Source organism: Triticum aestivum, chromosome 7A (assembly GCF_018294505.1).
Source record: "Triticum aestivum cultivar Chinese Spring chromosome 7A, IWGSC CS RefSeq v2.1, whole genome shotgun sequence".
Taxonomy (NCBI): Eukaryota; Viridiplantae; Streptophyta; class Magnoliopsida; order Poales; family Poaceae; genus Triticum; species Triticum aestivum.
Window position 1 is genome coordinate 133,908,234 of NC_057812.1, and position 14,454 is coordinate 133,922,687.

Consider the following 14,454-nt stretch of genomic DNA (forward strand, 5'->3'; position numbering starts at 1 on the left):
CGAATATCCATCCCAGGCCTTCAGAGATCGCCAAACGAGATGAGGAGGTCACCCACACCTCGGTTGGCAACCGAGAAGGAGAATTCGTCGACAGCAGCGGGGGCGGAGTGAAACTGCAGAGGATCACCGCCAAACATGCAGTGAAGGATGAGATCACAGAGAATAGGCGAGAGAGGGAGGGGGAACTAGAGGAAGCTGACTAGTAGCCGGCAAGCTGAAGCCGAAGGGGCCGAGGGGACGGTAACAAAGGACTTGAGGCGAGTCCAGGCGGCATTCTCAAACTTGAGGCCTGTGGCATGATGCAGGAGGAGCAGATCCGAGAGAGATCTGCAGGAAGGAGCAGCAGTCAAAGTCGGCGAGGGTGGCAGTGGTGAAGAGACCGGGAGGAAGCGGAAAGAGAAAAGGCGGTGGTGGATGGAACGGAGACGAAGGAGGTTTGACGCAAACCTGGCCTGCGGGACTGAGAAGAGGAAGGTCTGGTCTTGAAGATAGCGCACGTTGAAGCAGCACGCAACCCCTCCAATGAAGGCCTGGAGAAGAGCTCCGGCGAGCAGTTCATCGAACCAGAGCTTAGGGGAAGAGATGGCGAGACAAAGAAGGTGATCTGAGGTTCAAAGCAGGAGGCGGGCAGGCGTGTAAGGTGGGCGAGATTGACCTCGTCACCAAGGCCCAGGAAGAGGCGCAGAGACGCATGAGCCAGGTCGGCGTACCGTGGCGAGTGGGAAGCGGAGGCCGCCAGCAGGGGAGCGGGCGGCGCTGCGGGCAAGGGAGCGGACGGCGGGGAGGGGAGGGGGGAGGAGGAGCCATCTCCTGCCGATAATGCTCCCGATTCCTCAGCCATCATGTTGTAGTTTGTTCATTACGCCTCCACTCAACAGCACAAACAAAGATCTTTTACGGCTAAACAGCTCCTGACTGTCCCCCGCAAAAAAAAACTATTGACTGCAAAGAGAAAAAAAAGAGCTCTTGACCGCAGCCGACTGCCGCACTCAACGGGGCCAATCATCCGGCAAATGCCCATGCCACCAATCACACACACGCGCCCCACACTCACCCCACCATCCGATCGGCCACGCCCCCCAGGCACCGTACGGCGCCCGACGCGGCCAGTTCCCCAGCACCACCCGCGAAGCTCCCCGCCCCGCTGCCAGAACGGCCAATAAATAGGACGACGCACACGCCCGCATCCCATCGCCACCACCACGCGCACGCGCACACGGCCACCGTTAGTCTTCCAGCCAGCCGGCATCCTCCGAGCTAGACGGGATCGCCATGGCCGCGGCGGGCAAGTCCAAGGAGGCGGACGCGGCGCGGTGCAGGAGGCACCCGAGCCACCGGCACGCGGCCGGCGTCTGCCCCTTCTGCCTCAGCGACCGCCTCTCGCGCCTCTCCGCCGCCGCGTCTGCCGCCGCCTCCGAGCCGTCGTCGGCGTCCTCGTCCGGGGCGGCGAGCGTCGCGTCGGCCCAGACGGCGCCGCCCTGCCGCGAGGCGCGCCGGGCGAGGCTGGGGATGCTGATGCGGCAGGACGTGCCGGAGGCGGCCGCGGGCGGTCACCACGGCAAGAAGGAGGTTGGGACTGCGCCAGCCGAGGAGAAGAAGCCGGCGAAGAGGGGCAACTTCTGGACCCGGCTGCAGCAGGCGAGCTGGTACAGGAGGGACGGCTGCTCGGTGGCGTCCGTGAAGAAGGGCGCCGCCGCCGCGCCGCCGCACAAGCGGGCGGCGTCGCTGTTCTGAACCTCCGGCGAGCGGGAGGCCGCGCGGCCAGTCGGTTGAGCGACATTTGCTCGGTTGGTTGGTTGGTTTCTGGTTCTGGGTCGTGTGCTGTGCTGTTCCGGAGCGGAGCCTACGTGGCCGGATGGATGGATGGATGGATCACCTGCTCTGCTCGTCTAATCCGGCGTCTTTCTCGCTGTTTCTTTCGGGTTTGGTGCGCGGTTGTTGGAAGAGTACTAGTCTTGGTGGATGGAATGAAGGACAGCCTAATGGCTCGTCCATTTTTGTACAGCACAGATCATCGGTCTCCAATGAAAGAGCTTGCGTTCGACTCGATCGCGTTGTTCGTTTGTTTGTTCGTTTCCCCGTCGCCATCGAACTGGTGGATGTTTCCTTGTCGTGCTGGCGAGATTCACTAGCTCCGTAGGTTGCATCTGACAGCTGAGCCTGTCAACATTGTACAGTTTTTTTGACCCGAACATTGTACAGCTGGAATAAGCGTGTTGGTTTTGCTTCAGAGGCAGGCAAATAGGAAGCAAAAACGATGAACACCTTTTCGCAAAAAAAGAAAGAAATAAAAGATGAGCACCTAGTAGAGCTCCGAAACATCAAAAGTGTTTGCAACTGACCTGTTTTCTTGAACACCAGGGACGAGCCTTCGCCATTTTGGGACCATCACAGAACTGGTTTCAATTTGATGTTTACATCCTTCGCCATTTGACGCGAATTTGTGACCTATGTACACATTCTACCCCTTCGTTTTCTCTTCGGGGATCCTATACCGTACAAAGGTTTTTCTATACCTTCTATACCATTTCCGAGGGACTATACATTCTGTACCTCCCTTTCATACTCTAACTTTGGACATGTCACAGTTCCAAAAAAAAGGAAAAACTTTGGACATGTCAAACCACCTCATCGATCATCGAATCGCTCGATCCGTTTCGAGGGCGCTGTCATCCTCGTCAAGGTACTCCACATCCGCCCGTGGGTTGCTCGAGTGACGTTTCAACCCCCGGAAGATCTCGTCCAGCGAGTCCGACGTCGACGAGCTCGTGCGCGACAGGCTCGAAGGAAGCAGCCTCTTGGCACTCATGCTCGATTTGAAGCTCCGAAACCCCGCCTTCATCGACGCCCATCTCGACGCGGTTCCAGCTGATAAATCTGGCACCACACTAACAGGAGGAGATGGGTTTTCAGAGTCCCCTGCTTCGAGCAGAACAGAGGTGGAAGTGGAACGGGTTTCCTCTTTCACTTGTTTAACTGACTTTTGACTGCTGGGCTGTTCTGTGATGGAGGAGTATTTGTGGTCAGCGTTGACACCATATTTTGACTGGGCTCCTCCTTCCCTTTTGGGAGAATGTGGAGCTGCTTTTATCACCACCAACTTTTCTACACCCTGTGGAGAACAGATAGATAGAAGTATGAAATGAGAGTGAGGTCTCCAAGCACCCTAAGAATTAACAATCATGGTGGACAAGCAGACGCCCAGAGAAAAAAATTCACACCTGTAGCATGGTTCCAGATTCAACGTCTTCGCTAACGGAACTGAAGTTTCTTGCCAATGGAGTGACCTGCTCGCCGAGTTTGCGCGCTTGCTCGATCCAAGATCTTTCTGCAGATGAAACACATCATATTCAGGCAGGCAATACCATCTGATAGGAAAAGCTAAGCTAGTGACTGAGCAGCAACAAGCTTGACTGAGAAAAAATGATTGATTAAAGGTTCGACCAGTCAAACGGGAAACACCAGATTATTTATGCTGCTCCCCTTCTCGAAAAAAAACATATATTTGTTGCTACCAGTTCAGTTAAAAAATTATTTGCAGAAGGAATACCGTACTGAAATCGTGTAAGATCAAGCGGTATGACAAAAAAAAAAACAAGCATGTGTGGACTGTGGAGTGAAAGAAAAGATATCCGTCAAGATACATGAGCAGCGACTTACCTTTCTGCAGAATCATCACTCCAGATGGATCAAATCCGTTTGTATCCTCTTCTTCCTCGGTCCAGAATTTGAACCTTTTCCAGCTTCCAAATATTTCGAACAGATAGCCGAAGAAATTGCCCGCGACCAGTATAGTATAAACAACCATAATGAGTGGATATATTCTGTTGAAGTTTCTCCCAAAGAAAGGAACTGCATCATCAATGCTCCCCATCCTCTGCATAATAGCACAAGAGATTATTTATCCAGCAGTTAACTAGGGCTTATCTAGCAGGTAAACAGTAAGCATGTAGAATAGGAAGCAGCTGAACTTTTGCATCAAAAATGAACCAACACTGTGTTATCACCTAGACACAAGAATATCAGAACTACTTGCTGCACATTATTAAGGTAAACAGTAGCCAATCCTCTTTTTTCTTCCCATGAGCAAATTTTGTAGTAGAATGAAAGCTAATGGAACTATGGGAGTACTGTTGAATGGAAAGTCTGGGTATGATTTGCGCTATAGCAGGTGATTTTTTTTGTGCTACTCATTTGTACTGAGCTCAGATTTGTGCCATAGGTGGAATTTGTCAGAAACAGCTGCATGTCCCTGTAACTTTCTTGGTTAGAATTCCCTTTTTCTCCAACAAAATGGAAAACAATAGAAGACTATCGCTGCTTTTGTATTCCCTACATATCGACAAAACCTATTCATGAGGAGGATTGCTTAAAATCTACAAATTCATGAGGAGGAGTACAAAAGAGTGGTAACAAGCAATGCAGAAAAGGAGCATATCAAAAACTATTACCTTCTCAAAAGTAGTTCTAACATCACCACCAAGATGAACGAGGTTCAGAAAGTTGTAAGAAATAGCAGGTGCGTATCTTGCAACCATTCTGAAAAAACACATTTGATGCAAAACTCAGGACAGTGTGCAAAAAAGGTTGGATTGACGCCCTTGAAACATCAAATAGTAGGAAACCGGAAGACTTACGAGCAGATCATAAGCAGGCTGACAGAGCTAGTTTGTCCTGGAGTCAGTGAATAGACCACCATCATCCCTATCCTAAAGAGCGGATAATATGTGCAAATGCACATGTACATCAGTGGAGCAAATGCAACAACCTGTTAAGTGGTATTAGCAGGCAAAGCGTTAAAATTAGTATTTCAAAGGTCATTTCTTTCATGATGAATGTACAAGCAAGTAAAGGTATATGCATGTGACTAAACAGTCTTGCAAAAGAAGTATGTTTACACCACAGACTTTTTAAATGTGGTCATTGCGTGTTTTTTCTTCCAAATTAATGGCAAGTGCACCTTCTACAGAATTGATTTTTTTCTGTATATGTACAGCTATAAGAATAGAAATAAAGTGGTGATTATCGGTGATCATAGATAACAAACTTCCCATAAGTTGGCTGCAAGCTGGAGGAAATATTTCAGATTCTACTTCAAACACAAGGCAATGCTACACACTTAAATTAATTAATTTCTTACCTGGACTAAAATTTCTTGCTTTCCTGCAGCATTTATAAGAACAGAAAAAAGTGACAAATGGACACCAGTTGGCAGCAAAGTGGCCTCAGCCAACAATATGGCAGCTGAGATGCAACCAAGGAGAACAGAAAGAACTTTCAGGAGTCGGTTTAACAGTATACAGCGCCAAATGAACTCTGAAAATGTGAAGGTGTTCGCAAGTCAGTTCCATGAATTTAGGACAGGCCAGGGAGATTAACATAAAATTGTTGGTGTGTAGGAAAGCTCTGTAAAAGATCCATTGGTATTGGGCCTATGCTAACTTGCGTGAGCGGTTCAAGCTTTATTATGCGGAATCTACATGCTAGTGGGATTTTCTTGGTGCAATCTGTGTATGCGGCTCTAGTCAATTCCCACTTCCACTTCCATCGCGAACAAATTTGAAAATTTGAACTCCCTCTGAAAATTTAAATATTCTTGTGGTACTTGAGTGGGGTAGTCATAATAATAAACAGCAACTTGGATTGGTAGTAATTTATTTTATCAGGAGGAAGATTATATTCAACACCTCTTCTTTGATTGCCCTTCAGCTTGTTTTGCATGGCTTTTAACATTGCTCCAACTCATACTGTAGTTCATATTTTTGAGGATTGGCTAAGAGGACAAAGTGGGGTCTAGTCTCCAATTTTGCTCAACATTTGACTAACAGAAATTATCTGATCCTGTGAAGGTTGGAGATTACAAATGGAGCTCGGGCGCCATATAGCCCGAATTTTGAAAATTTCAAAAATTATCATTTTATGTTTCAATAATTATGAAAAAACTTACACATGTATATAGGGATGTATACTACATGTTTGCAAAGTTTCATGATGAAATATGTTTTGATGTGAGCTGCACAAAAAAATAAAAACAAAGTCATGAATTTCTAGCAACATGTACTATTCACTGAAGAAGTTGATGATTTTTCTTTTGTAGATCACATCAAGGCGTATTTCATTATGAAAATTTACATACATTAATTATACATCCATCTCTGTGTGTGTGCTTGTTTAAGAAAATGAGACTTAGAAAATTGGTTTTTGATTTTGCGAAATTTCGAACTCCATGGGACTTGGGAGCCAAAAATTCTCGCTCATGTAAGGCATTTTCAATCGGCACGCTGGTAAAGAGATATGACAAGATATTCCAAATCTGGATTGTAGGAACATACCTATATGGTCAAGGAAGGATCCTAGTGTGCCTGATCGACTTTCCCTTAAATCTGATACATATTTCCTGTAAGAACAAACAGAAAGTAAGTTATCAGTGCTTCGAACTGATGGCCCAAAGATTTGGCATGAAGATAGCTGATAACCAGCTTGCAATGCATGCTGATTGTTGTGGTGAGGGTAATATTAACAAGTATAGTTTACTAACATTTTAAGAATGTCTACAAAATGACACACAATTGGGTGCGTGTTCGAGAAAAAACAGTATTTGTTTATTATGTTATTTACTGCTTTCTCCTACATGATAACAAAGCCAACCAAACCTGCTTCACAAATATGCAACAGTGCAATACCCACTATCATCCTCGATGGACCAAGTAATCGCTTCAACTGACTATTTAGCGGCGGTGTAAATACTACAACATATCTCCCCGACATAGGTTACCACAGTATATGGTTGAACAGAGCAAAACATAAATCAAAATATTTCAAAGATTTCTCAGAAGTTGTATCAAGACATTAACTATCAAATTTATGCACAAACTGACAGTCTGACACAACCATTTATCTGTAAAGTAAGAAGTCAATACGTACCATCCGTCTGCATCATGTTGCTCATAATTTGTCACTGTGTCTTCCAGTTCAAGGGCTTCCATGACAGAAGTCGTATATTTGCTGCAAACAATCAAGTACGGTTAAATAGTTACAATTAAGAGCAGCAAAAATATGGTCTGGAATTGTACAGAAAATGAGCGCAACAAAATTGTACAAGGGTGTGAATTTTATTTTCGAACTTTAGGAGTTGTTTGCAAGAATTTAATCATAAATGCACACTAAAAGATACTAAGATGTGCTAGTTTAGCATATTGTACCTTTTACACCTACAGTACTCCTCATGAGCTATCCTAAGTCGACGTCGAAGTGCAGCCATCGTTTTCTCGTCAGTATCATAATCCATATCATTTTCTGCTAGTTTGTTTCCACCAGAAAGCTTGAACAGTGGGTCATCTCTCAGCTGAAGAAATAGATTTGAGCTTGTGAGTTATTATGAATAATTAAAATATGTAAATATCAATTTATAGCGGTACCTGGGCATCCATACCATTTGAGCTAGCATATTATCAATAATATCCATAAAAGGCCTTAGTGGGTCACGCTTGGACATTTGTTTTGATGTGGCTTGAACAACCTTAGACAAGGAAAGGAACATGCCTTAAGAAGAATGCAATAATCATGAGATGACAGTTTAAGAACCCAGAGAAGTACATACAGTGATTGCGTTGCAATATTCTTGGCGAGCATTATCAAGTTTTACAGTCATCTTTGCAACCATGTGAGAGAGAATTTTTTGACGGCGAGTCCAATCAGCATTTCTCCATATATCCTTTGGAATTTCGCTCAAGCCAAAACCAAGAAGAAAGGCACCTGTCACTAGTCCAAAGGTATTTGAGCATGCCATAGCAAAGCCCAAGATAGCACCACCCCTGCAAACAATAGCATTCTTTCAGCGAAGAAAAAGTTGAACCTATTCTCCGATGATCACAAATTGGAATGAAGACATGAAAACAATTGGTGAGAAGAATTGAAATAGTTCAAACTGGATAAAGTTCAGACTGAAGAAGTTATAATACAGTTCCTATTTGTTCCACTAGAGCAGACCCAAACAGCTCAAATCAAAAATCTCACATATGTCTGAACTACACACAGATATTAGATGGGTCGTACAATATGTAAGCGCAGTTGAGACACGAAAAATGAGTACATACCAATCATGATGCATGATTATAATCAAAACTATTCCAAAAAAGCCGATAGATCCCACAATTTCATAATAGAGCAAGTTCGCTCGGATACTGGTTTTCAGCCTTTCTTTAACTGTGAAATCTCCAGCATCCTCATAGCCTTTAATGGTAGGAATGATAGCCCTGTTCAGATGAACATAATTTGACATGAGAATTAGTGTTGTATTTAGACAAACAACATAACTACTGGAAAGAGAGTTCTGCAAGAAAAAGGGGCTCCACCCGAAAAACATCGGAAATGTTAACGCCCACACGTGTGGGCGTTTGCATCTCGCCCACACGCGTGGATCTGCGTCCGTTCGTGAGCGCACGAATCTTGGCATATTTCTAGTGCCACGTAGGACAGGCCTGGTGTGTGGGCGTTCAGCCGGTCGCCCACACGGCCGTTTCACCACATAGGAGGGGCTGGTGTGTGGGCGTTCAGCAGTTCGCCCACACGCCACTTTGCACGCACACACAAGGGCTAGTGTGTGGGCATTTGCCATCTCGCCCACACGCCCGTCTCCTCTCCCACACCCAAGCTGCTAGTTGCCATGTGTTTTGCAGTGCACATGGCAACTGCCCCTAGTGTGCTTTATAAGCAGGTGGCAACTCTCTTTTTTTATCCGAGTTTGCCATGTGTTTTGCAGGGTACACGGCAACTGCCTAGTGTGCACGTAAGCAGATGGCAACTCTCTTTTACCGAGTTGCCATATGTTTTTGCACGGTACATGGCAACTGCCCTAACGTGCATGTACATGGATGACAACTGCCCTAACGTGCACGTAAGCAGATGGCAACTCTTCCTTTTTACATGGCAACTGCCCTAGCATGCTTGTGAGCACATGGCAACTCATTCAACTGCCTAGTGTTAGTATGTGGCAACTCCTAAAGTTATGAAATCATGGCAACTACATTAGATCAGACCATACATGGCAACTGCAGTTGAGCAACCATGGCAACTGCAGTTGTCCGACATGGCAACCGTAGTTCAGCGACATGGCAACTGCAGTTAAACGAACATGGACGAGGGTCTGGACCATGGCAACTGCGGGCGCGCGGTGACCGTCACGCGTGGCGTGCGGGACCAGGAGGTACGAGGCCTGACATACGGGCGTGTGTGCGTTATCAACTTCGCCCACACGCACGCGTGTGAGAGGGATCGGGAGGGAAAAAAAGAGGCGTGTGGGCGCTAGTTGTTTTGCCCACACATAGGTGTGTGGGCTGTTCCTCTTATACACCACACAAAATGTGTGGGTGGACTCCCTAACGCCCACACGTGTGGCACTTATCGGCGTCCAAAAACATTGTGCAATTAGGCAGATGAGGTAAGTACCTATAATCGGAATCGCGCAAATTAAGGAGAAAAAGAGCAACATCAACAAAAAGAATGACAGGATTTTGTCATGCTGCCTACGATAATACTCCATTGAGACCAGCTCCAAAAGAATTTAAGGGATGTCCAACAGTCAATATAATATGCAGTCATGTTCAGATAAGGATGTAATATAGTTAAGTTGACCGAAATGTTTGGTCAAATCATTAAACTACACAAACCAACGAAGAAGCGTGCGCTCAAGAAGGCTAAGCATATGTGCCATTGACCGATTCGGCAATTGAAAACCAAGGCAGCAGTTTCAGACCTTACATGTCATGAAAATGACACTTCAAGTTTTCACCTCATCATTTTCTCGAAAAAGTTTTCACCTCATCATTAGCCAGTTAGCGCACGAGTCAACACAAGTTATTGTGATCAGTAGCATACCATGCTAGGACAAACGAGCTCCAATAAGACCAGCTCCAAAAGAATCCGACGTCACCCTTTTGGTTGCCGGTAATTGTCTGTAGTCAGGTAATGGAATAGGAGATCAGAACACAGAACAATAGTAGAATAGAAGAGTCTACATCAGTAACCATGTATGAGTACAATGTAACAACAGCACGGCATTTTGCCTGCCTTCACATTACAATTCTATCAAGAATAAATCCGTACCTGTTCTAAAAAATATACATATATACCAACTGTAACGACGAATTTTTTGGGGGTAAATATCTGAAGTTGGAGGACCAGGGCAAACTCCTTAATCCACAGCGTTACGGATGTGAAACCCCATTTCACGCTTGCAAGTTTCAGCACAAACATCACAAACACGCCGACGAACCGCGACACCCCGCATTCTCACTTCTACGCCAACACGCCATGAATGGACTCACGATTCACGAACGCTGGCGGCTCATAAAAAATCTCTGTTCTACAGCGCACCACAGTACCCAATTCCATGCCACTTCCCAGACCGGCAGTTGATGATGCCGAATCCGCACGCACGGGCAGGAACAACCTAGTTTCTCGATTCGCCGGAATGTCAATTACCAACTACAGTAGCAATCGCACAGCGACACCGAGCGAGGAGCAGCAAGCAAGCAAGCAAACCGAGATAGAGGAGGCGGCGCCGGGATCGCACCGTGTAGATGTCGGTGGGGACGAGGATGACGAAGGAGAGGGAGCAGAGCCAGGCGTAGCCGACGGTGGCGAGGACGTGGAGCGGCACGGCGGGGCCGGCGAAGTAGCGCAGCGTGGCCGCCACCATCCCCACCGTCAGCGGCAGCGCTATCAGGTAGAAGGCCCACATCTCGCCGCCCCGCTCCTCCCACCGGCCGCCGCCTCGTCTCCCGTGCGTCGTCGATGGGCGGAGAGCGGAGAGGCCGAGCGGGAGGGACGAGGTCGGTGGTGCGGCGTGGCGGGGAATGAAAAGGAAGGAGGCCGCCGGTTAAAAAGCGTGGGCGCGGAGGCAGCTCGAGGGAGGAGTTGGTGGGGCCGGACCGGTTCAGCGGCCTACGTGGCCCGGAGTGGGCCCGATTCCCCGGCCCGCTGAGGTAAGCACGCTGCACACCCACGCGCGCGCGCAGCCCCTTTCCTTTTGGACTTGGACCGCTTCCCGGTCGCCTCCTCCTCCCTCCACCCGGGCCGCGTCCAAAAGAAAGCTACCGACGAGCAAAATGTCCTGGCCCAATCAACCTTGCAGGAAAAACCATACTACTACTGACGCAGTCATCCTAATAAGTACTCCGCGTACGGTCGTTCTCGGGTAATTTGGCGGAGCAATTAACAAAGTGTTTTCGCTAACACGGACCGCGTCAAGAAGAACACGGTGGTTGTTGCTCGCTGCAGGATGGAAGGTACGGTGCTCGGTGCATCATCATTCATCGCCCCGGCGTAAGTTGACAATCCGAACGCATGCTCGGCTAGTCGGCTGCGGACTGAATCAACATGTATGCACAGATATACTACTGTCTATCTCAAAAAGAGAAAAATGCATATACTACTGTCAAGCTGGTTGGTTTCACCAACCTGTTATTACTTATTAGCATTAAGGAAAATTAAGAGATGACTTTGGATCGTCTGGTCTTGAGTCGTGAGGGCAAAACTGCAACCATCAGTCACTCGTAGGCATCGTTTGGCGCTATGGTCAGGTGTTGGTCATTCAGATTAGTAAAGGTGCCTCTAGCTAAACACGCTTGTCCGTAGTTTTCTAGGCGACTCTGGTCCATGGTTTCTAGCATGCATGGAAACAGAAACACTAAACGGATCTTAACGTATGAAGGCTTGACCCGGGTTTGGGCTAATCTCCCTTGTTTTGGTATTCTGTTGCAACTTTGTGGCGGTTTCTTGAAGGGAAACCGATTATGGGGCATGTTGGTTAAAAAAAAAAAACATATGAAGGTTTCAATGAGGCCCGCCAAATGAATGCAAATTTCTCCCTTATAGCGAGATGGCGTTCTCATATTTGGCACGCGTACCTCACCACGCCCGCTACGTATAGAATTTGGGCCTGCCCAAACTAGCTCAATTTTGGTTTTGAGAAGGCTGTAGAACCTTCCCAGATCATTTATTTTGTTTCTCCTTGCGGGTTTTCTTTTTCTTTTTCATTTTTTGTCATTTCTTTCTTTTTACCTTTTTCATTTTTATTTTCTTATTTCATTTTTATTATTTTTCTTTGATTTTCTAAAATCAGTGAACAAATTTTCAAATCGGGCTGGGTATTTGCCGAATTAAAAAAATCGTCATATTTTTGAAATTGTGAATATTTTTAAAATTCATAAACATTTTTCAAATCAGGGTGGACATTTTTTGATTTCAACATCTGTTCGTCGAATTCAAAATATGTTCATCATATTTCTGTAAATGCGATCATTTTTCAAATTCATGAGCATTTTTCGAATTTCATGAACATTTATTAAATTGTGTACATTTTTTGGAACTCGCAAACAAGTTTTTTGCATAGGAGAACATTTTTGTAATTAAGGAACAACTTTTGGAATTCAGAAACATTTTTTGTTTTCGATGACATTTTTAAATTCTTGATTTTCTTGAATCAGTGAACATTTCTAAATTCGGGAATTTTAAAAATTGAACATTGTTAACAAACCATTTTAAAACATGATTTTTTTAAATCACACATTTTTATAAAATTGATAAAAAATTGAATTCACTATTTTTCCAAATTAAAGAGAATTTTTTAACATAATACACATTTTTTAAACCGATTTTTTTGGATTTTTAGAACATTTGTACAAAATTCACTTTTTTGGAACTAGTAATTTTTTAAAATTCCTAATTATTCCAAAGAAGAAAAATAGAAACAGAAAAAAGCAGCAAAAAAATGAAACCGAAAAACTGGGTGTCGTCCAGCCCCGTCTAGATGCCCTGGAGGAGGCGAGCTGCTGCGAAGCACAGACAATGCACGCTGTGGCATGTGGCGCACAATGCTGCTGAAAGGATCGATATGGTTGACTAGAGGGGGGTGAATAGGCAACTAACAATTTTTAACTTTTCTTTACCAAATTAAACTTTGCATCAAAGTAGGTTGTCTAGATGTGCAACTAGGTGAGCAACCTATATGATGCAACATCAACGAACACACAAGCAAGCAAGAGAAGTAACACTAATAAACTTGCACAAGTAAAGGTAAGAGATAACCAAGAGTGGACCCGGTGAAGACGAGGATGTGTTACTGAAGTTCCTTTCTTTTGAGGGGAAGTACGTCTCCGTTAGAGCGGTGTGGAGGCACAATGCTCCCCAAGAAGTCACTAAGGCCACAGTATTCTCCTCACGCCCTCACACAATGCGAGATGTCGTGATTTCACTATTGGTGCCCTTGGAGGCGGCGACCGGACCTTTACAAACAAGGTTGGGGCTATCTCCACAACTTAATCGGAGGCTCCCAACAACAACACGAAGATTCACCACAATGGACTATGGCTCCATGGTGACCTCAACCGTCTAGGGTGCTCAAACATCCAAGAGTAACAAGATCCGCTAGGGATTGGTGGGGGAATCAAATTTCTCTTGGTGGAAGTGTAGATCAGGGCCTTCTCAACCAATCCCGAGCAAATCAACAAGTTTGATTGGCTAGGGAGAGAGATCGAGCAAAAATGGAGCTTAGAGCATTAATGGAGCTTGGAGGTGGAAGAGGTAGTCAACTAGAGGAAGAAGACACCCCTTATATAGTAGAAGAACAAAGCCAACCGTTATTCACCAACTCACCCTGCGCAACGCGGTACTACCGTACCAGAGGCGCGGTACTACCGCAGGGGCACGCGGTACTACCGCAGAGCCCCGCGGTACTACCGCACACGTAGCAGAGACCAGAATAGCCCAAAATGCACTAAGGCAGAGGGCGGCAGTACTGCTGGCATGGTACTACCGCGCCCCCTTGCGGTACTACCACAAGGCAGGGATTGATCAGAGATTGGAAGGAACGGATATAATAAATTACATCCGTGGCTACTTCCGCAGAGTTGGAGTCGATGCAAAAACCCGACGCGGTAGTACCATAAGCCAGCAGCGATACTACCGCGCTAGGCGCGGATGAAATTTTTTTCATCCGCCCCTTACCGCCGCATACTTGCGGAACTAAGCCAGATACCACGGTACTACCGTGCCCAGTGCGCGGTACTACCGTGATGGGTGCCACCCACTAGGGAGAGGGTGACAACATCTGGACTCCAGCCACAGTACTACCGCTTGACAGGATGTGGTACTACCGTGGGCGCTTGCGGTACTACCGCTCTGAGGAGCAGTACTACCGCACACCCTAGTTCAGCAAGCACGAGCAATATTCGCATAGACAAGGAAAACATAGGATGCTCCAAAGGCTAGAAGAAAAGGAGGTACAAAGGAAGATGTGTACGTGATGAATCCACCCACCCTTTTCGACACGGACCCCCTCTTAATAGTACGGCTTCCCTACGACTCAGTACCACCAAAAAGAAACGTAGAGAAATGCCATCTTCCATAGCCTTCAAGGGGAACCAACTCATCTTGTGCCTAGTCAATATATAT

General features: G+C 46.2%; 2 protein-coding genes across 2 annotated transcripts; one reads left to right on the forward strand and one right to left on the reverse strand.

Annotated features, from left to right (window-relative positions):
- Nucleotides 1–1,031: 1,031 nt before the first annotated feature.
- LOC123151758 (uncharacterized) lies at nucleotides 1,032–2,047 on the forward strand. The gene has a single exon (XM_044571415.1). The coding sequence runs from the start codon at nucleotides 1,273–1,275 to the stop codon at nucleotides 1,732–1,734; it is 462 nt and encodes a 153-aa protein (XP_044427350.1). The 5' UTR covers nucleotides 1,032–1,272; the 3' UTR covers nucleotides 1,735–2,047.
- A 27-nt stretch (nucleotides 2,048–2,074) lies between these two features.
- LOC123151756 (LMBR1 domain-containing protein 2 homolog A) lies at nucleotides 2,075–10,841 on the reverse strand. The gene is made up of 14 exons (XM_044571414.1): nucleotides 10,574–10,841; nucleotides 9,877–9,953; nucleotides 8,097–8,255; nucleotides 7,601–7,814; nucleotides 7,433–7,519; nucleotides 7,203–7,345; nucleotides 6,925–7,005; nucleotides 6,333–6,397; nucleotides 5,141–5,316; nucleotides 4,638–4,768; nucleotides 4,452–4,539; nucleotides 3,661–3,877; nucleotides 3,222–3,328; nucleotides 2,075–3,112 (listed from the first exon to the last, which is right to left on the reverse strand). Exons 1-14 carry the CDS (start codon nucleotides 10,739–10,741, stop codon nucleotides 2,636–2,638), a joined length of 2,190 nt encoding a protein of 729 aa, XP_044427349.1. The 5' UTR covers nucleotides 10,742–10,841; the 3' UTR covers nucleotides 2,075–2,635.
- Nucleotides 10,842–14,454: the final 3,613 nt, after the last annotated feature.

Excerpts from the sequence above, each read along its gene's own strand:
- LOC123151758 (XM_044571415.1), top strand. The coding sequence starts at position 1,273 with ATGGCCGCGGCGGGCAAGTCCAAGGAGGCGGACGCGGCGCGGTGCAGG.
- LOC123151756 (XM_044571414.1), bottom strand. The coding sequence starts at position 10,741 with ATGTGGGCCTTCTACCTGATAGCGCTGCCGCTGACGGTGGGGATGGTG. Across the intron at positions 9,954-10,573 it reads TCCCCACCGACATCTACACG|ACAATTACCGGCAACCAAAA; the intron begins GTGCGATCCCGG and ends ACCTGACTACAG. Across the intron at positions 4,540-4,637 it reads AGCCTGCTTATGATCTGCTC|AATGGTTGCAAGATACGCAC; the intron begins GTAAGTCTTCCG and ends GTGTTTTTTCAG.